This window comes from Schistocerca gregaria, chromosome 1 (genome assembly GCF_023897955.1).
Source record: "Schistocerca gregaria isolate iqSchGreg1 chromosome 1, iqSchGreg1.2, whole genome shotgun sequence".
NCBI lineage: Eukaryota > Metazoa > Arthropoda > Insecta > Orthoptera > Acrididae > Schistocerca > Schistocerca gregaria.
In genome coordinates this window covers 859,415,701-859,438,966 of record NC_064920.1, presented here as the reverse complement: position 1 = coordinate 859,438,966, position 23,266 = coordinate 859,415,701, and the positions used below count along the sequence as shown (strand labels likewise).

Sequence of the window (23,266 nt, the reverse complement as noted above, 5' to 3'; positions counted from 1 at the left end):
CTAGAAACACTCTTAGGTACCAGGCTGAGGGCTTGTGTTTCATCTATGGTCTAGTCCACTCGCCTGCTTCTAGTTTTCCGTTTTCAGTCAAGTGTGGTTCTAGGTGTTCCCCTCGAGGTCCACTCCTACCAGAGGCAACCTGTGAAGCTCAATCTTTGGTCTGGCATTCCTGGTGCTCTGTCTGGGGCTCATTATCCACGTTCACATCCTCAGTTCTTCTTCACAACCCCCTATTGTTCTGAGGGTGTGGACATGAGGAACGAACCCCAGATAGAGCACCAGGCACACTGGATCAAAGGTGGAACTTCACACAGGACACTTCTATTGGGAGTGGACAACAGAGGGAACACCTAGAACCGCACAGGATCTAAAACTGAACACCAGCTTGTGGATAGGCACACCATCCAAAGAGTTGATGCCTAAGGATGCTGCCAGCAGGTGGGGACTGTAAATGGAATGCCTGGAACAGACTGTGGAAGTAGAAGGAAGCAGTTATAAATACCGGACTCATTCCGCTCAATAAGCAGTCTCGGACAGCACCTGCTGATGACAATGAGTCATGGTGACGAAATATCATGCATGAATGATGGTGATATCTGGCACAGTACCCAACATCTCAAGATGGCAATCACACAGTGCTATCAGGAATATCAACAGACGACAGACATAAAGGAATGTCAACTGTGGAGTCAAAAATTTGGAAGTAGGGTGGATGGTGGAAAAATATGAAGTGGGCATTGGTGGAAAAACACATAACTGAATGTATGTGCCATTCATTGAGCATGAATGTTATCAGATTGAAAGGCATGAAATTTCAGATGTTATCTATCGGTGGCTCCAGGACCTTATCATTTTCTACTTATTGTATTTCATAGTTCGAAGATACTATTTTCATATCTTGTAGAGTTCTATGAAAAGTACTGAATTGTATGAACTGAGCCTTGTCAAATGTAATGATAAGTCATTTATCCTAAACCCCTACCTTTACATTTTCAAATATTTCATTATCTGTGCCCTTTCAGTTATGCGACATGAACTACTTATTTTCCTATTCTTAAATTATTTGGCAAAAAACAAGATTAGTATCTTCTAACAGTGCAAAGGAAGATCATTTATGCAAAATAAAAACAACAACAGAGAAACCAAAATAGAACCTCTGGTGCAAAATGTTCAATAGCATCAAATTCTGAATGCTTATTCATTTGTAGATGGAACTGAACACTCTGCTTTCTGTCATGCAGATGAGATAAAATGCATTAAGCTGCCATGTCTACAAATCCATGGTATTTTCATTTGGGCATGGGGATCTCCTGATTCAACAACTGAAAGCTTATACCAAGTCACAAAAAGTTGCCACTGGTATTCATTTTTGATTCTAATATATCATCCACCAAGATTCCAAGACTTACCAAGCGGGAAAGCGCCGGCAGACAGGCACAATGAACAAAACACACAAACACACACACACAGAATTACTAGCTTTCGCAACCGATGGTTGCTTCTTCAGGAAGGAGAGGGAAAGACGAAAGGATGTGGGTTTTAACATCCTTTCGTCTTTCCCTCTCCTTCCTGAAGAAGCAACCATCGGTTGCGAAAGCTAGTAATTCTGTGTGTGTGTTTGTGTTTTGTTCATTGTGCCTGTCTGCCGGTGCTTTCCCGCTTGGTAAGTCTTGGAATCTTTGTTTTTAATATATTTTTCCCATGTGGAAGTTTCTTTCTATTTTATTTATATCATCCACCAAGATACATATACTTCATCAGCCATCAAAGTTTGAGACTGGATTAATAAAAAATAGAGAAAAGTTGAGATAATGGTTTTAATGCTTCAGGTATTCTTCTACATGATCTGTCCCCACTTGAATACAACACGCAGAGCATTCTTACAACCATGTGAAACTGTCAGAAAACTCATTCTTTGGGATGAGGTTCAACTGGCACTTCACACTGGCTTAAATATCAGTTATGTCATCAAAGTGTTAACCATTCAAGTGAAATTCTGGGCTGTGTCATTTTGTAGAAGGTTCTTATTGATAATACCAAGTCTTGTCACCTATGATATTTTTACCAAAAAAGAATTGTACACATTTGTCACAGCAGGCATACATATGTTGTCATTTTTGTTTGGGAGTCAAGGTATACAGAACAAACTTTGCACACATTTTCCTCTCTTTCAAACATTCTGGGGTATGACTTGATCAATTAGTTTAGAGATGTTGCTCCATTGCGATTGTGACCCGACAACACTGACATACTAAGGCCTCACATTTGCTACTTAACACTGGCTGCTCACAACTGATTGGTTGAATGCACAACTGGTTTTTACAATTGTTAGTTCAAGCTGCCACCGTAATTACAGTGCTGATATCGCTTATACATCAGGAATATAATCAGTGCCACAAATTTTCAGCTGGACAGTGTGGTCTGTCCAGTTGATAGTCCTTTTTGAAATCTAAAATATTTGCTACTGAATAAGTTTTTCTGTATTAAGTTATTATGTGCAATCTCTTCAAAAAATTTGAAATAATGTCAATAACAATATGGGGTGGTAATTCTTTGGTGATGTTTTATCTCCTTTTCGTGAAGCAGCTTGACATCATTACATTTAAGCCTGGGAAAATACCACTATGGAAACATTAATTACATAAGTAACTTAATATATTGGCAAGTGATGAAGTGACGTGTCATTAAAATGGATTACTGCTACAAATGACTCTGTTAAAATCTGAATGAACTGTTAGATGTTCACTTACAAGAGACATTTCACTGTGTCCTTACAAGTTTAATATGATGCAGCTTATACCTTGTGTGCCCTGCATACGCCACACTGCCAGTCTTCCTCTGGAATATCTTCCATTGGTGGATCAATGCAGTCCAGATGATATACAGCTGGACATGTTTCACAACAAAGCAAATCCCCCAGCCGGTGACAAATTCTGCAGTGATCATCGTAATGGATATTGCCTGGAATTTAAGAAAATACACTAACAAAGAGGCATCTTCAGATACACATACAACTTTTTTCACTCCATTACTTCCCAACACAAACAATCTTTTTTCATTCAGACTTTATTCAAGAGATTATATGATTTTGCAAAAACATAAGGTTCCTAAATAAGCACGATTTCTTCTTTCCACAGTTAAAATGATATGAAAAAGGCTTCAAATGGTACATGTTATAGAAGAACCACTGCAACTACACACTGGCTAAAGAAGTGCATTAACCTGGTTAAAGAGATATAATTAAAAGGCACTCCAAACCACATTATATTATCTTAATTCAATTCAATCCAAGACTTCCTTCATGACTCAGACCCCACATAATGAACCACTTATGCGTAACATGTGCTGTTTAGTACCACACACTATGTGGTGATCTGTGAAATACACTCCTGGAAATGAAAAAAAGAACACATTGACACCGGTGTGTCAGACCCACCATACTTGCTCCGGACACTGCGAGAGGGCTGTACAAGCAATGATCACACGCACGGCACAGCGGACACACCAGGAACTGCGGTGTTGGCCGCCGAATGGCGCTAGCTGCGCAGCATTTGTGCACCGCTGCCGTCAGGGTCAGCCAGTTTGCCGTGGCATACGGAGCTCCATCGCAGTCTTTAACACAGGTAGCATGCCGCGACAGTGTGGACGTGAACCGTATATGCAGTTGACGGACTTTGAGCGAGGGCGTATAGTGGGCATGCGGGAGGCCGGGTGGACGTACCGCCGAATTGCTCAACACGTGGGACGTGAGGTCTCCACAGTACATCGATGTTGTCGCCAGTGGTCGGCGGAAGGTGCACGTGCCCGTCGACCTGGGACCGGACCGCAGCGACGCACGGATGCACGCCAAGACCGTAGGATCCTACGCAGTGCCGTAGGGGACCGCACCGCCACTTCCCAGCAAATTAGGGACACTGTTTCTCCTGGGGTATCGGCGAGGACCATTCGCAACCGTCTCCACGAAGCTGGGCTACGGTCCCGCACACCGTTAGGCTGTCTTCCGCTCACGCCCCAACATCGTGCAGCCCGCCTCCAGTGGTGTCGCGACAGGCGTGAATGGAGGGAGGAATGGAGACGTGTCGTCTTCAGCGATGAGAGTCGCTTCTGCCTTGGTGCCAATGATGGTCGTATGCGTGTTTGGCGCCGTGCAGGTGAGCGCCACAATCAGGACTGCATACGACCGAGGCACACAGGGCCAACACCCGGCATCATGGTGTGGGGAGCGATCTCCTACACTGGCCGTACACCTCTGGTGATCGTCGAGGGGACACTGAATAGTGCATGGTACATCGAAACCGTCATCGAACCCATTGTTCTAGCATTCCTAGACCGGCAAGGGAACTTGCTGTTCCAACAGGACAATGCACGACCGCATGTATCCCGTGCCACCCAACGTGCTCTAGAGGGTGTAAGTCAACTACCATGGCCAGCAAGATCTCCGGATCTGTTCCCCATTGAGCATGTTTGGGACTGGATGAAGCGTCGTCTCACGCGGTCTGCACGTCCAGCACGAACGCTGGTCCAACTGAGGCGCCAGGTGGAAATGGCATGGCAAGCCGTTCCACAGGACTACATCCAGCATCTCTACGATCGTCTCCATGGGAGAATAGCAGCCTGAATTGCTGCGAAAGGTGGATATACACTGTACTAGTGCCGACATTGTGCATGCTCTGTTGCCTGTGTCTATGTGCCTGTGGTTCTGTCAGTGTGATCATGTGATGTATCTGACCCTAGGAATGTGTCAATAAAGTTTCCGCTTCCTGGGACAATGAATTCACGGTGTTCTTATTTCAATTTCCAGGAGTGTATATCATCATCTTAGCTTACACTACAATAAATTGTGATTACTTAGGTTACCAAAAAATGGAAAGTCTGGGATGGAATGTAACAATATTATGAAAAAGATAGTTGCTACTCACCATATACTGGAGATGCTTAGTCACAGGCAGGCACAACAAAAAAGACTGTAAGTTTGGCCGACAATGACTTCATCGAAAACACACCCACACACACACACACACACACACACACACACACACACACACACACACACACACACACACAAACACACGACCACAGACTCTGGCAGCTGAAGCCTGAAACTGGCTTCTGCTACCAGAGATTGTGATTATGTGTGTGTGTGTGTGTGTGTGTGTGTGTGTGTGTGTGTGTGTGTGTGTGTATTTTCGACAAAGTCCTTGCTGGCTGAAAGCTTACTTTCCGACAGTATTTTTGTTGTGCTTATCTGTGACAACATCTCCGCTACAGGGTGAGAAGCAATAGGTTTATGCCTTACCATAATTGTTATTGGTACTGATTGAAACAGCAAGTTTACTGTTACAGTCACAACTATTTTATTTTGTTTCCACTATGTGTTTAAGACATTTCAGTCTCCATCATCATAGACACAACTCATGCATGTCACATTAATGCATATGGATACATCTGATGACACATAACCAAATATAAAATGAATTGTGACAAATAATAATGAACTTGCTGTTTCAATCATTCTTAAATATGTTTCTGCCAACTTGCTGTTTCAATCATTCTTAAATATGTTTCTGCCTATAGCCAAAGAGCTATTTGAAGAAAGGTAGCAGCTCAGCTTTGAAAGTTGAAATTGAAATCCACAGAGCTGAGACAATTACGCACTCGTCCACATTACTGTTTCATAAAGCTGTAGGGAAACATCTACATCTATAGCTCCGTATAACAACAATATGAAACAGATGGACTGAAACTCACCACATGGAGGAGAGGCTGAATGGCAGACAGGCATAGTGAAAAATACTGCTATATATGTATTACTCAATATTATACAGCTTTGAGACCGAGTCCTTCACAAGATGTCGACAACCCCCAACCCCCCCCCCCCCCCTCTCTCTCTCTCTCTCTCTCTCTCTCTCTCTCTCTCTCTCTCTCTCTCTCTCTCTCTCTCTCTCACACACACACACACACACACACACACACACACCTAAATGACTGCATCCGAGTTGAGCAGCAATCTTTGTTGGGGTTGGTAGTAAGGATACAGAAGTGGCAGGGATTGGGAAAAGAGAGGGATGGCAACATAGGGGTGAGGGAAGATACTACTTCTGCTACCCTTGGAAGTATACAGGAACATGGTAGTGGGGAATGAGAGTGGGCTTCTAGGTGCAGCATCGTAGGTTATGTTCGGAAGGAGGAGGGCAAAATGAAGAGCAGTAGAGAAGAGGAAAGACTTCACGGGTGTGCTAGTGAGGTCAAAGTGTGTTAGGGTTGGAGTGGAAGCAGGAAAGGGGATATGCTAGTGTAGAACAGGGAATGGCAAAGATTAAGGCCAGCAGGGACAGGGAGAGGTGACTTCAAAGCCTTTATACCTTTTTGAACTTTGATTTCCTTTCTAAATTTCTACTCGATTTCCTTCACTGCTTGTGCAATGTACAGACTGAATAACAGAGGGAGAGGCTGCATCCCTATCTCACTCTCTTCTGTATTGCCACTGCCCTTTGACTCTTATAACTGCACTCTAATTTCAGAAAAGTTGTAGATCACTTTTCATCCCCTGTATTTTATCCATGCTACCTTTAGAATTTCAATGAGTATCAAAAGATTCCTCTAAATATATAAATTCTATAAATGTAGGTTTGTCTTCCTTCTGTTTATCTTCTAAGTAGTACGGTTAATATTGCCCTTGTGTTCCTGAATTTCTCTGGAATCCTCAAGTTGGCTGTTGGCAGTTTTTCCATTCTTCTACAAACAGTATTAGCATCTTAAGTATAGTAGCATGCCACTACATTCCCTTGACATTTGCTAACAAGTACAACCAGTATTCAGAAGTATTCCAGAATAAGTCAGCACTATAGCACTGTATGCAGTTCCCTTAATACAGTTCCTAGAATCCTCCATCAGAGATAAGTTTTCCGGAAGGAATTCCTGACAAAATAAAGTATTATCGGTTATCCAATGATTTATCAATGTGTGTGCGTATGTGTGTGTGTGTGTGTGTGTGTGTGTGTGTGTGTGTCATATACAGGGTGGTCCATTAATTGTGACCAGGCCAAATATCTCACGCAATAAGCGTCAAACTAAAAAACTAGCTTGAAAGGGGAAACCAGATGGCGCTATGGTTGGCCTGCTAGGTGGCACTGCCATAGGTCAAACGGATACAAACTTCGATTTTTTGAATTAGGAACCCCCATTTTTTATGACATATTCATGTAGTACGTAAAGATTTATGAATGTTTTAGTTGGGCCACTTTTTTTTGCTTTGTGATAGATGGTGCTGTAACAGTCACAAACATATGGCTCACAATTTTAGACGAACAGTTGGTAACAGGTAGGTTTTTTAAATTAAAATAGAGAACGTAGGTACGTTTGAACATTTTATTTCCGTTGTTCCCATGTGATACATGTACCTTTGTGAGCTTATCATTTCTGAAAAATCATGCTATTACAGTGTGATTATCTATAAATACCACATTAATGCAATAAATGCTCAAAATGATATCTGTCAACCTCAATGCATTTGTCAATACATGTAACGACATTCCTCTCAACAGCAAATAGTTTGCCTTCCGTAATGTTCGCACATGCACTGACAATGCGCTGACATTTGTTATCAGGCATTGTCGGTGGATCACGATAGCAAATATCAATCAACTTTCCCCACAGAAAGAAATCCGGAGACGTCAGATGCGGTGAACGTGCGGGCCATGGAATGGTGCTTCGACGACAAATCCACCTGTCATGAAATATGCTGTTCAATACCACTTCAACCTCATGCGAGCTATGTGCCGGACATCCATCATGTTGGAAGTACATCGCCATTCTGTCACGCAGTGAAACATCTTGTAGTAACACCGGTAGAACATTACGTAGTAAATCAGCAAACATTGTACCATTTAGACTGCCATCAATAAAATGGAGGCCAATTAGCCTTCCTCCCATAATGCTGCACCATACATTAACCCACCAAGGTCGCTGATGTTCCACTTGTTGCAGCCATCATTGATTTTCCGTTGCCCAATAGTGCATATTATGCTGGTTTAAATTACCGCTGTTGGTGAATGATGCTTCGTCGCTAAATAGAACACGTGCAAAAAAAAATCTGTCATTGTCCCTTAATTTTCTTGTGCTCGGTGGCAGAACAGAACACGACGTTCTAAGTCGTCGTCATGCAATTCCTGGTGCATAGAAATATGGTACGGGTGCAATCGCTGTAGATGTAGCATTCTCAACACCGACATTTTTGAGATTCCCGTTTCTCGCGCAATTTGTCTGCTACTGATGTGCGGATTAGCCGCAACAGCAGCTAAAACACCTACTTGGGCATCATCAGTTGTTGCAGGTCATGGCTGACGTTTCACACGTGGCTGAACACTTTCTGTTTCCTTGAATAACGTATCTATCCGGCAAACGGTCTGGACACTTGGATGATGTCCTCCAGGACACCAAGCAGCATACGTAGCACAAGCCCGTTGGGCATTTTGATCACAATAGCCATACATCAACACAATATCGACCTTTTCTGCAATTGGTAAATGGTCCATTTTAACACAGGTATCACGAAGCAAATACCGTCCACACTGGCGGAATGTTACATGATACCACATACTAACACGTTTGTGACTGTTACAGCGCCATCTATCACAAAGCGAAAAAAGTGGTCCAACTAAAACATTCATATTTCTTTACGTACTACACAAATATGTAATAACAAATGGGGGTTCCTATTTTAAAAAATTCAGTTGATATCCGTTTGACCTATGGCAGCGCCATCTAGCGGGCCAACCATAGCGCCATCTGGTTTCCCCCTTCAAGCTAAACGCGTTTCGTTCTTTGTAGTTTTTTCGTTTATGTGATATTTGGCCCAGTCACGATCAATGGACCACCCTGTATATGACAAAAAAAAGTGCTGTCGCAAAAGAGAAATAATCACTTTGACTGTAGTATAAAAGCACAGTAGAATTACTCACATATGAGTATGGATTTTGTAATAGTGGTTTAGTGTAAGTTACACGCTATGGCTGCAAGGTGTAGGTACCAGTATGCGTCTCACCTTTTGAAATTATTTATGCTTTAACATTCCTGATTTATGGCATATACTTACTTATCAAACACTTTAATTTGCCAGAACATTCTATACATGTATAAAATAGGGTCACACACTGCTGAGATAAGGCAGTTTCGTTACATTGTACTTTCATTCGTGCTCAATAAACATGCTTTCAGTGTGGGATGTTACATTTTTTTTTACCCTGCTCTCATAATTAGTGCTCGATTCCAGACCCTATGGACATATCTTTGTGGAGATGCCAGGTCCTACAGACATCAACACTGCCATGGCTCCAATAAGGCTGTCAGTCACCTTCACTGGCTGGCACCAGAATGTTGTTGTTGTTGTTGTTGTTGCTGTCTTCAGTCCAGAGACTGGTTTGATGCACCTCTCCATGCTACTCAATACTGTGCGAGCCCCTTCATCTCCGAGTAACTACTGCAACATACATTTTTCCGAATCTGCAAACTGTCTTCATCTCTTGTTCTCCCTCTATAATTTTTGCCCCCCCCCCCCCCCCACACACACACACATATTACTTTCTAGTACTAAATTGGTCACCCTTCACTCCTTGATGTCTCATAATGTGTCCTACCAACTGATCCCTTCTTGTAGTCAGGTTGTGCCGCAAATTTCTCTCCTCCCCAATTCTATTCAATACCTTCTCATCAGTTCAAAAATGTTCAAATGTGTGTGAAATCTTATGGGAGTTAACTGCTAAGGTCATCAGTCCCTAAGTTCACACACTACTTAATCTAAATTGTCCTAAAGACAAACACTCACACACCCATGCCCGAGGGAAGACTCGAACCTCCGCCGGGACCAGCCACACAGTCCATGACTGCAGCGCCTTAGACCGCTCGACTAATCCCACGGGGCTCTCATCAGTTATGTGATCTACCCATATAATCTTAAGCATTCTTGTGTAGCACCACATTTCAAAAGCTTCCATTCTCTTCTAGTCTAAACTAATTATCATACGTGTTTCACTTGAATACATGGCTACACTCCATATAAATACCTTCAGAAAAAACTTCCTGACCCTTAAATCTATAGTTGATTTTTTTCAAATTTCTTTTCTTGTCATTGCCAGTCTACTTTTATATCCTCCAAGTTTGACCATCATACGTTATTTTGCTTCCCAAATAGCAAAACTCATCCACTACTTTAAGTGTTATTTCCTAATCTAATTTCCTCAGCATCACCTGATTTAATTTGCCTACAATCCATTATCCTCGTTTTGCTTATATCCTCCTTTCAAGACAATGTCCAGTCCATTCAGTTCCTCTTTCAGGTCTCTGACAATTACCATGTCGTAGCAAACCACTAAGTTTTTATTTCTTTTCCGTGGATTTTAATTCTTCCTCCAAATTTTTCTTTTGTTTCTTTTACTGCTTGCTCAATATGCAGAGTGAATAACATCGGAATAGGCTACAACCCTGTCTCACTCCCTTCTCAACCACTGCTTTCCTTTCATGCCCCTCAACTCTTATAACTGCAATCTGGTTTCAGTACAAATTGTAAATAACCTTTTGCTCTCTATATTTGACCCCTGCCACCTTCAGAATTTGAAATAGAGTATTCCAGTCAACATTGTCAAAAGCTTCCTCTAAGTCTACAAATGCTAGAAAAGTAGGTTTGCCTTTCCTTAATCCATCTTCTAAGGTAAGTTGTAGGTCGAGAATTGCCTCATGTGTCCCAACATTTCTGAGGAACCCAAACTGATCTTCCCTGAGGTCGGCACCAGAATACAAATATTAAATTCCTTAATGGATATAAGAAGCATTCATGATTCAGATGTGCATCAGGCATCCAGCAATGTTTTGGGAGACACTGTCCAGGGTCCAATGAAACACCTAAAAGGATTCAACTATGAAGTTACATAAAACAGATGGGATGACATGCTATGTCTTGCCAATGTCTACTTTTACCCAGATGGTAGAGTTTAGCACTTGTTTGAAAACAATAAGGATAAGGTCAAGTTCCATGACAAAATTTAAGTGGGAAAAATAAGAAAGAAAGAAAAGACATCTGGGGACCAACAGCAGCAAATCTGCACAGCTGAAAAACAACTGAAGAACCGAAACAAATATCAAGGGGAGACAACATAGTTTGACTATACAGTGTTTAGGCACTGTGTCATACAATGAAACTAAAAATGATGGGCTGACAAATTTTAAAGCCTAATGGATGAGATGGGGTAAGGCACTTCTTTTGAAGACTGTCACCGCAACAGAGGATTTCATGAAGTGGTGCCAGCAAATTGAAGCAATATACCAGAAAAAGAGTATGCTGAAAGATGTTTGACAGATTGGCAGTCATGGAAGACTGTCAGGACCTTACACCACTAATATGCAAAGTGAGGGAAGAGAGATGTGGGTTTTGACACCTATTAATGTCACACCTACACAGCTGGAAGTACCGGCATTGAGTTGAAAACCATGACAGGAAGGGATAGCAGTGTTAATTCAAGAAGAGATTTGTCGATCATTGCTATCAATCAATATAAGAATGAAGTCAGTAACCCTGGAAATATGCAGCAAATGTCAGACAACATCAGGCTTAACAACACACAAAAAACTGACATTTGGAGAATAGAAAACAATTATCAGCATGCTCCCACTGTGCAAGCCCTGAGCATACAGTATGCTACTGTAAAGAAAGAAGAAAAGTGTTTGGTAACTATTATGCCACAAGATGCCAACAACAGGACCATTCTATGCATGAAAGGCAACTGTTGATGGCTACTGTCAATCTGCTGGACTAAGCCCATCATCACACCCCAGGTTGAGGTCATTGTCCAACACACTATTATAGCCCTCCATCGCCATTCAGAAGTTCCAGCCACTAGCCCAGCTGCCAAAACAAGGAAAACTATACAAGGTGTCAGTCACATTGATGTCACGATCAATGGCAAACCTGTCATGGCACTAGTCAATTCTGTGGTGTCATCTCCGAGATATTGGCTTCTTATCGTCACTTGTTGGATAAGACCGTGTTTCAAGTATTGAAGGCCATTGTACTGAAGGTTGCAAATGGAAAATACATCCAGCCAACAGGAACGTGTATTGTGGAATAAACATTAATGATCCAGTGTTATCTTAATATGGGACTTCTTGTGGGCACCACAAGCACTGACAAACTGTGGAACACTTTAGTTACATATTGACAAAACTACTCCAACAAAGGGCTGTCTACCACTGAGGAGATACTTGTTCCACTCTAAAAAAAACAGATAACTAAAAATGGATGAGTGTCAGTCAACTGTCCAGTTGCTCAGTTTAACCGTGAAACTGTATTCAAGTAAAATAATATACTCAGTCACATAAAAGAAATCTACAGGAGGCCTTCAATATGTGATGTAACACATTTTTTTTTGAAAGCGGGTTGGTTTTATTCAGGATTCCAATAAATCATATTATTCCCCACTCTTTTCGCTACAAAATCCTATTTTTCAACACAATCGTTGTTCAATGCAACAGTCTTAGTCCCGCATGGTACCACCCTATTGGCCGATGTCAGAGCCAATGTCTTGCTGCATCAAATATGTCCACAACATCCATGAGTGCTTCCCATAGAGTACAACCTTCACTGGGCCAAGCAGATGGAAGTCAATAGGTGCGAGTTCCAAGCTGTATCGCAAATGAGGAAGAAGCATCTGATGAAATTTCATGAGCTCCACTTGGGTGCACAGACTTGTGTGAGGCCTTGTGTCATCATGGAGAAGGAGAAGCCCATTTGCATCTTTTTATAGAACCCAGTGAGCACATGCCTTTGAGTATCCCAACTGGTGGCAAGTATGTCAGCACTGCCAACAGACATCCAGATGTGCAGTGAGGTGTTTGATTGTGACCCATCAGTTACCCTGAAAGAGAGTGTCTGCACATTCCAACATTGCAGGAGTCACAGCTGTGTGCGGCCGGCCAGCATGCATGATATCAGACAGGTTTGCACAGTCTTGCTGCGATGACAATAGACACCTTGTACAATGACTCATTGTGCTTTTGTTCACTCCCATGTCTTTGTAAACATTTTGCAAGTATCTATTAACATCTTAGATGGTCTGGTTTTATATATAGAAGGGGAGTGGGGGGAGAAAAAAAGGAAAAAAAATAAAACCTCAATGACAGCTCTCTGCTTGGAAAACACTTCCATTACATATGCCATTTTGAAGGGTATGTAAAGCACCGTCACCATCAGTACTTCATGAAACTATAGGCTCTGAAGCAAGACTTTATTCCACAATATCCCACAACAGATTCCGAATTGCCCTCCCCCCAACCAAAACTGGCCAAGGAAAAAAATGTGTTGCATTACTTATTGCACGCCCCTCATACAGGCCAACGACGAACATAACAATCACACATGGATAAAGAGAGCTGTCGACCACTGCTACAGCTCATTCCTTAGGGTTTGAGATAGAAAGATCAGCTCAGAACCACTGGAAGAGACTCTTGTTACAATGTATTTCCTGACCACACACAGGTGGATGCTACTACCCAGTCCTGGATTGACTGAGTTTGCAACATTAGCGAGTATTGTAACAAAAATCTTGACGGGGAAAATTTACTGGAAACAGAAAACAGACTCTTTCCTTTTCCAAAAAAAGAAAGAGCTGTAACAAATTATCCAGCTCCATGGCATGTGATGTGAAGGGCACTCTTGGAATATATGCCTGTTAGGGACACTTAATAAAGAATATCAGTTGCAAGGTAAGGCCATTACAACAAAACTTCACTAGGGCGACAACACACCTTTTTGTATCCTTAAGAAGGCACTAACATCCAAGCACTTTATAATGAGATTGCTAAGATAAAACTACACACTGACACTAATGGTTAGAGGATAGTTGCAGTTCTAGTGCAAACCCAGAAAGGTTCTGCAAAGACAGATTGCTACATCTCCAGAGTGGTTTCCAAATCTGGGAAGAATTACTCAATGACTATCAAATGGGATGCAAATAATTACTAATCATCCCAACTCATCTACAACCAGCCATACAGAAGTATTTTCACAACACTCTGACATCAAGTTACCTGAGAGAATAAGACGCAAGTATCACTCACCAGGTCTCTAGCAACCTGACAGACACTGCAGAAAATGCCAATTACAAAAGTATATACCTCAGTTACCACCACAACAATAGGTAACAATTCTTCCTACAGTTGCTACTCTCCTCCACATTGGAATTGACATTTTGGGGAGGTTTCTCGTGTCAACAAAAGGAGTGAGCTCTGCTTACCACTCTTACTACACTGTTGGAAAGGCTGTAACTCATGCCACAGGTCTAGAAATGAAATTGCCAGATTTTTTTGTAGAAGATAAAATTTTGAAGCATGAACCACCACATGTAGTTATTTCCAATTGTTGAAAAATTTCAGGCAAGACAGGTGTAAGAAATAATTCGCAATGCAAACATCACGCATAGGATGGCAACAGCATACTACCCGCAGGCACAAGGCTTAACGGAATGTTTTAATTAGACGTTGGTATATGTGCTTTCAATTTATGTTGATAATGGACTTAGAGATTGGACACAAAGATACGATACTGCCAGTGATGAAATTCACGTACAGCACAGTAGAGCAAGTCACTAAAGGTTTCATTGCATTTTTCCTCAGCCACAGTCAAGAGGCTAAACAACATAGGATACTTTGCTTCCGTTTGAACCTAATGATGATGATGATGATGATGATTACTTCAAAAAAACTTATCATCAGAAATGAAGACGCAAGAATGCTGACCAGTGTGCTAATGGCAAAAGCCCAGGACAATGACTGTGGATGTTACAACACTATAAGTTACAATCTACATGACATAATATGGACTTTCACACTTGTGTGGAAGAATTATTATTTAAGTGCTACTTTGTCCCATACTGAATTCTACATCACTTGTTAATAGTAACAATAGTATAAAAAAGCTGTCCTCAGGAAGCAGTTTGCATAGAGACAGTTAGTTAGTTTGTCTCTGTGTGTGTGTGCATGGGGAGGGGGGTTTGTTTCCTACCTCTTGCAATTATTTATGATTTTTAGTTTTCTGGCCTTTATTGGGCTTAATTACTTATAGAATACTGCACTTTGCTAAACAATCTATGTATTTATAAATAAGAGCAGTCTCCGCTGATACAGGCAGTTCTCAATAAACACCCTTTCTGTGTAAAATGCTTGTTCTTAATGAGCATCCAGCTCTCTTGCATAGTATTCAATACTAAATTCTTTGTGGTAATATCTCAGGCACATTAAAAACAGCCAATCATTTATATTTATGTACCAACAAAGTGTCATAGTGATGTGCTTGTGTGAGCACTGTATCTGACATGACTCGCAAGTAACTACACTGAATCAATGGAGTCGTGCATCTAAAATCTTTGTCCCAATATACATGATCAACTGTCAATACTATCCAAGCATTCTGAAAAGGCTGCTTGTGAACATTTACAAGGAGAGACCCTAGCTGTAGTAAGACAACTATGTTTCCTTCATTACAACACTGTCTCTCAACTCAATTTTGTCACTTTGTGCGTTTTGTCCCAAAAATCAGATGTCCACCCCGTACTACACAACTCTTTGAACTTCCTCTGCGTTATACTTTCTTGTTCGCAAAATTAAACTCACAGAGCTGAAAGAATGTTGTTTCGACACCACTGATATTAATAGAAAGCTATAGTAGGCACTGAAGAAGATTCCAAATGACACTATCCTAAACTGCAAGAGCATCACTGGATGAGTGTGAATAGAAGAAGAGAATGTTTTGAAGGCAACAAAGACTAAATATCTGTTCTTGAACATATCTTGCATCTGTAATGGACCAACAATGTTAAGCAGGGAATGCTGTAAGATGTAGTGCCCATCAATTACACTGCTCTTGCAGAGCCTCCCCTTTCTTCACTCTTGGAAATGTGCTAACAGTGTTGCAATGTTATAATTTCCCCAGGCTGATACCAAACACCAGCTCTGTATACCTACTACTGTCACTAGTGATGTTAGATAATCACCAGTGTTGCACACAGTACATGAAATATAGTTACAATGACAGCATGATCGGTATGGTAGACCGAGGTCTTGGTAAGGTTGCAAGGTGGTGATCTGACTCAGTTGACAAAGCCAATGATTGTGAACATAAAATCTTGATGAATGGGTAGAATAGCCTGCAGTTTACCTTAGACTAGAAGGTGATAGGCTTATCTGCCATGAGGGAAACAAACAGCGTTAACATGCTGTAAAATACAAAATGCCAGAATGGCCACCACTAAAGATTACTATGGGCTGTCCACACACTGTGTTAACAAATGTACTGTATGTTTATTTGCTACCAAAAACGATATTATTGCCACACAGTATGTTTTGATTACACTGTCTAACAGCAACATTCGAGGCTGCAATTGTGTTGGAAATTAATATTAATTGTCCTGTGATTGACAGGAAATCACTGCTGCTCAACATCTGTTACTTCGCCATCTTAACACCTGTGATCACATCCAAAAACTATACTCTGACGATATGGGATATATTTTTCAAGTTCCATAAAATTTTACTTTCTTTGACCTACTAAAGAGATGACATCCAACTGTAGTAAAGTGGTAAATGAAACAGGAAAGACTATAAAAGTAAAGACCAAAAATAACCCACATTTCTACAACAAATGAGGGAACTCTGTTGCAAAGGACTACTAAAGCAAAAATATAAACTTTTAACAGTACAAGTGGTTGATTAGCAATCTAATATTTATAGAAGGAACATCTAAGAGACCATAGAATTCTAAACATAAATTCAGTTTCAACAGAGAAGGCGGTTACATGTTTCAGCTTTATTCTTCCCGGAGATCATAGAAGTAACTAGCAGGACACCACACTAGATATTTTACTTGCACATCGGAAGTAACTGTAAATGGGGGAGGGAGGGGGGGGGGGGGGGGAGGCAAGGGAACCACTCAATGGAAGTTCTATATCTCAAGCATATCTGTGCATGTGGATGCACTCCAATTCAAGGGAAGTAGGAAATAAAAGACTAAGCCTTCTGACCTCCCCCCCCCCCCCCCCCCCCCTCAAAAAGATCTCCAGCAGGGGAAAAAGCAAAATTATCAGGAAGATGACAATCAGTTGAAAAGTGCACACCTGGAAATCAGATTCAGCTACGGGATAAAACTGATAGTCATGATGCTACACACCACGCACTACAATGTGCTTGGATCTTCCATCGCATGTTGTCGATAAGTTGGTTGAGTAATTGTTGCTCAAGCTTGTCCCACTCTTCTATGGTGTCTCTCTTGAAAAAAGGGAAGGGAGAAAGATGATAGTTTAGCATCCCATCGTTATGGAGGTCGGATTACTAGAGGGAGAAAGTAATCTGCCAGCTCTTTTCAACGGAACCACCCCAGTATTTGCCTGGAGTGATTTAAGGAAATCATGGAAAATCTAAATTAGATGGCTGGATGGGAATTCTGAATCATAGTCCTACTGGATGAGAGTTCAGCATGCTAACCACTTTGCCATGTCACTGGGTGGTAAATAATGTAAATGTCATGTGACTAGGGCCTCCCGTCAGGTAGACCATTCGATTTGACACCACTTCGGCAACTTGCGCGTCAATGGGGATGAAATTATGATTATTAGGACAACACAACACCCAGTCTCAACCCATCCAAGAATCGAACCCTGGTCATTAGGACTGACATTCTGTCGCACTGACCACTCAGCTGCTGGGGGCAGACACTGCGTGATGAGCTCTCCTGAGATCATCCAGTGTGTCAGCATGGTTAATGTGACAAAAGACTGCAAGCTTCAACTGGTTCCAAGTATGCTCAATTAGGTTTATGTTAGCATACACTACTTGCCATTCCATTCAGTTGATTTCTGCCATCAGGAGGAAGGTATTCACAAAGTGGGTGTGGTGCACTCATCTTGAAAGAGAAACCGAGTGGCGAAATGTTAGCAATAGTGCTGGACAATAAGTTGGAGAATCCTGCCCCAGCAACGCATGGCTCTCAAATTACCATATAACGAGATGAGTGATGTCTTCTCGCGACAAAATGTATGAATGCTGTCACTGTCCTGTGTACTAATTCAGTGGACAACTTCAGATACTGACAACCATTCTAGCAGCGAAGTGAGAAAGCATGCATGGTCTAAGTTTAACATGCTTCTTCTATGGATGCTGACAAAATTAACAGTCCATATGGACCACACAGTCCTATTTATGATTGGAATCACAGCATGCTCTACTGCACAGCACAGATGAAATAGAATTATTCTTACTTTTCCCATTACACATGTGCCTGCACTTATAGATTTTCTGTAGTGAACAGATTAGAGAGGAAGATGTTGCCGCTGCCGTCACCACGACGACCAACAACAACAACAACAACAACAACAACAACAACAACAGTGGTGGTGAAAAATATTCCAGATAATTTGTTTTGCTTCTGACTTCTTTGGGAACATTTCTTTCCCTAACTACTGGGAACTTCACCAACTAAGGGCCTACCAAAGACAAGCAGACAATATCACATAATAATTCCCCATTTCCAAAAGAACCACAGCAGAGTCTATTCATGTTAATGGCCATGACACAGATTTTGGACAGACTCCAGCCATATGCAGTATTTTCAAGGTGGAATGAAGGAAGATTAAGGTTCAGCATATTTTTTTACGATATGGTCATTACAAACACAGCACAAGCTCAGATAAGACAAGGAAGGGGGAAAAAAAAGAATAAGCCTAAACTCACAATTAGCCTTAATTGATTTAGAAAAACCATGGGCAACCCAAATTCGGATGGCTGAACAGGTATATGAAACCATTCATATAAAGTTGAAGCCAACGCCTTAACCAATAACTACATAACTTGATTAACATGAACAATTTTAATACACCAGTTGTTGTTGTGGTCTTCGTCCGAAGACTGGTTTGGTATGTTTCTCCATGCTATGCAAGCCTTGTCACATACAAATAACTACTGCAACCCACATCCTTCTCAATTTGCTTACAGTAGCCCTTACACTGCCCTCCAATACTAAATTGGTAACACCATTATGTCTCAGAATGTGTCTCATCAACCGATCACTTCTTCTTCTTCTTCTTCTTCTTCTTCTTCTTCTTCTTCTAGGCAGGTTGCACCACAAATTTCTTTTCTCTCCTATTCTGTTCAGTACATCCTCATTAGTTACATGACTCACCGATCCTATCTTCAGCATTCTTCTGTAGCACCACATTTCAAAAGCTTCCATTCTATTCTTATATAAACCGTGTATCATCCATGTTTGATTTCCAAACATGGGGACACTCCATACAAATACTTTCAGTAACGACTTCCTAACACTTAATCTATATTTGATATTAAACAATTTCTCTTCTTCAGAAACGCTTTTCTTGCCGTTGCCAGTCTACATTTTATATCCTCTCTACTTCGATCAACATCAGTTATTTTGTTGCCCAAATAACAAAACTCATCTACTACTTTAAGTGTCTTGCTTCCTAATCTAAGTCCCTCAGCATCATTAGATTTAATCTGACAACACTCCATTATATTTGTTTTGTTCTTGTTGCTACTCACCTTATATCCTCCTTTCAATACACTGTACAATTCATTCAGCTGCTCTCCCATGTCCTTTGCTGTCTCTGACAGAATTAGAATGTCATTGGGAAACCTCAAAGTTTTTATTTCTACTCCCTGAACTTTAATTTCTATTAAAAAATTTTCTTTGGTTTCCTTTACTGCTTGCTCAATGTACAGATTGAAAATATCAGGAATAGGCTACAACCCTGTCTTACTCCCTTCTCAACTCCTGCTTCCCTTTCAACTCTTATAAATGCAGTCTAGTTTCTGTACAAGTTGTCAATAGCCTCTGAATCCCTTAACCCCTGCTACCTTCATAATTTGAAATAGGGTGTTCCACTCACACTGTCAAAAGCTTCCTCTTCAGTTTAAGAATGCTGTAAAATGGTTTGCCTTTCCTTTAACATATCTTCTAAGATAAATCATAGGGTCAGTATTGCCTCACACGTTTTTACATTTCTCCAGAATCCAAACTGATCTTCCCCAAGTTCAGCTTCTACCTCTTTTCCCACTCTTCTGTAAAAAACTAATGTTAGTATTTTGCAACCATTATTTAACAAAATAAATAAATAAATAAATAAACTGACAGTTTGGTAATATTCACACCTGTCAGCACCTGCTTTCTTTGGAACAAGTGTTCCCATATTTTTCTTGAAGTCTGAGAGTATTTCGCCTGTCTCACACATCTTGTACATCATAAGGAAAAATTTTGTCGTGGCTGGCTCTCCCAAGGTTATCAGTAGTTCTGAAGGAATGCCATTTACTCACAGGGCCTTGTTTCGACTTAGTTCTTTCTGTGTTCTGTCAAATTCTTCCCACGGTATCATATCTCTGATCTCTCTTCAGCTACCAATAAACACAAATGAGTAGCAATTGTTAATTATTCATAAACTGTTCTTGAATGGACAGTGAATGAATGTAAAATGAAACTATTTTGAAAGAACACACGAAGCAAGCCCCATACAAAGATTGCTGTGAGATGCGAAGCTACGCAGAGAGAGTGATACCTACCCCCAACTTTATATGATACGTAGGCCTATAGCATAAATGAGACTTGTCATTTGTGCTTAATACTACTTAATAATACTATGACTCATAAAAAGAAAACTGCACTCAAGAAAGATAGTAGTACTTAGATGAAATGCATTAGCCTCCTGCAATCTTCTGATAATGATGAACTGATGACCAGAAAAAAAATGACTAAAGAAAAAATGTGGGCACAATTATTGGTACATGTTATCAATTTTTCTTTCTAGTATCTGCTACATGAACCAGTTCTGTCCCAATATAGGGCATAAATGGCAAATAAAGGCATATAATAATGAATTAATAGACAGCCCAGAGACAATTTGTCATTAAAAGCACGAGTTCTATAGAACTGAAGCTACACTGAAGAAGATATGCAGATCCATATTTTTATACTCAAATGAGGGATGATGTAGAACTCATTTAGGACTAGATTAATAAGTAAACCATAAAATAAATTCTCAAAATCTTGCTTTGTAAGAACTCCCTGGTGGCTTGAACTACAAGAGACAGAATAAATACTCATAATAGCTGCGTATAGCCAGAAAGCCACGCAGTTGCAGTTTACTGATTGATCACCTATGAAGGATATTGATTAGTGCTGTCTCAGTTCATTTACAGCAACAAAAAATACTGCAGCATTTGGTAACATCATAAATGACCCCCAAATAAGACCATATCATGCAAACATCTAAGTGCATTACAAGAGCAACACTACATTTTGGATATAGTAGAACAGAAATCCTTTAGATCTCAAAGGATCTAATCCAAAAGACTGAACTACCTTAGTTCTATACCAGTATATATCTTAAGACATACACTGAGGTGGCAAAACTCATAGGATACCTCCTATTACACATTAGACCTCCTTTTCCCCAGCATAATACAGTAACTTGATGTGGTAAGGACTCAAGACCGTCATCGGAAGTCCTCTGGAGAAATACTGAGCCGTGCTAACTCTACAGGAACCCCTAATTGTGCATCTATAGCCACCCATAATAGTGAAAGTACTGCCAGCCAAGATTTTGTGCACGAACTGACCTCTCAATTACAGCTCATAAATGTTTGATGGGATTCATGCTGGGTGATCTGGTTGGCCAAATCATTTTCTCGAATTGTCCAGAATGGTCTTCAAACCAATGGTGAATAGTTGCAGCCTAGTGACATGGCACACTGTCATCCATAAAAATGCCACTGTTGTTTGGGAACATGAAGTCCATGAATGGCTGTAAATGGCCTCCAAGTAGACGAACATAATCATTTCCAGTCAATAATCAGTTCCATTCCATGTGAACACAGCCCACACCATTATGAAGCCACCAGCAGCTTGCACAGTGTCTTGTTGACAAATTGGGTCCATGAGGTCTGCACCACACTTGCACTCTACCATCAGCTCTCACCAATGAAATCAAAAATCATCTGACCAGGCCACGGTTTTCCAGTCATCTAGGTTCCAACCAATATGGTCACAAGCCCAGGAGAAATGTTGCAGATAACGTCACATCGGCTGTCTGCTGCCATAGCCCATTAACTCCAAATTCCAACATGCTGTCTAAATGGATATATTTGATGTACATCTCACATTGATTTTTGTGGTTATTTCATATAGTGTTGCTTCTCTGTTAGCACTGTCAACTCTATGCAAACACCGCTTCTGTCAGCCATTCAGTGATGATTGTCAGCCACTGTGTTGTCCATGGTGAGAGGTAATTCCTGAAATGTGATATTCTAGACAGATCTCAGAATATTGGATTCCCTAACGATATCCAAAATGGAATATCTCGTGCATCTAGCTCCAACTACCGTTTCTGCATTCAAAGTCTGTTGATTCCCTTCCACGGCCATAAGCATGTTGGACAACTTTTCACATGAATCGCTCGAGTACAAATGACAGCTCTGCCAATGCACTGCCCTTTTACACCTTGTGTATGCATACCACTACCATCTGTGTATGGGCATTATCACTATCCCATGGCTTTTGTTACCTCAGTGTATAATTAAAGAACAAACTGATGACAATATGTTTGGTAAATGGCAGATAGCCATAAATATTGGAGCTAGATGCATTGATGATTGACAAGTAATTTCACTGTCTCTTGAATGTATATCAAATAACACTTCCCTTACAGTAAACAATGTTAATCAATTAACAGCTTTCCAATACAGACATGCATGAAACAACTACAGAAAAAGCTGCTGTCATTGTCTTCAGTGTGAAGAAATGTAACACAATGCTTCATGTTAGGCTATTCTGTGCAAGTGTCTTCATTTCTGCATAACTGCAGCAACCTACATCAATTTGAACCAGCTTACTGTATTCCACCCTTCGTCTCCTGCTATTTTTACCACCATACTTCCTTCTATTAGCAGAAAGACTATCCCTTAAGGCCTCAGGCTGTGTCTTGCCCTTCTTTTCTTCAAGTTCAGCATTAGACAAAAATTCTTCCCCTCCCCCCAAATGGATTTAGTATGTCCTCATTAGTCACTCTGTCTATTACTACAATTTCCTGCAATTCTTCCACACAGCATTTAAAGGGCTTCTACTTTCTTCTTCTCAGAACTGCTTATTATCCACATTTCATTTCCATTCAAGGCAAACAGAGATCTTGTGAAACTCAGCTCGCTCTTGTTCCTCCACGACACC

General features: G+C 40.9%; 1 protein-coding gene across 6 annotated transcripts in view; it reads right to left on the bottom strand.

Moving 5' to 3' along the window:
- The window catches only part of LOC126272806 (nucleosome-remodeling factor subunit NURF301), a 282,822-nt gene that overhangs the window by 251,276 nt on the left and 8,280 nt on the right, over positions 1 to 23,266 (bottom strand). For all 6 annotated transcript variants that reach the window (XM_049976036.1, XM_049976004.1, XM_049976012.1 and 3 more), the window contains exon 2: positions 2,801 to 2,961. In XM_049976036.1, the coding sequence (XP_049831993.1) occupies positions 2,801 to 2,854 (54 nt within the window). In that variant the 5' untranslated portion in view covers positions 2,855 to 2,961. The remainder of the gene's footprint in view (positions 1 to 2,800; positions 2,962 to 23,266) is intronic.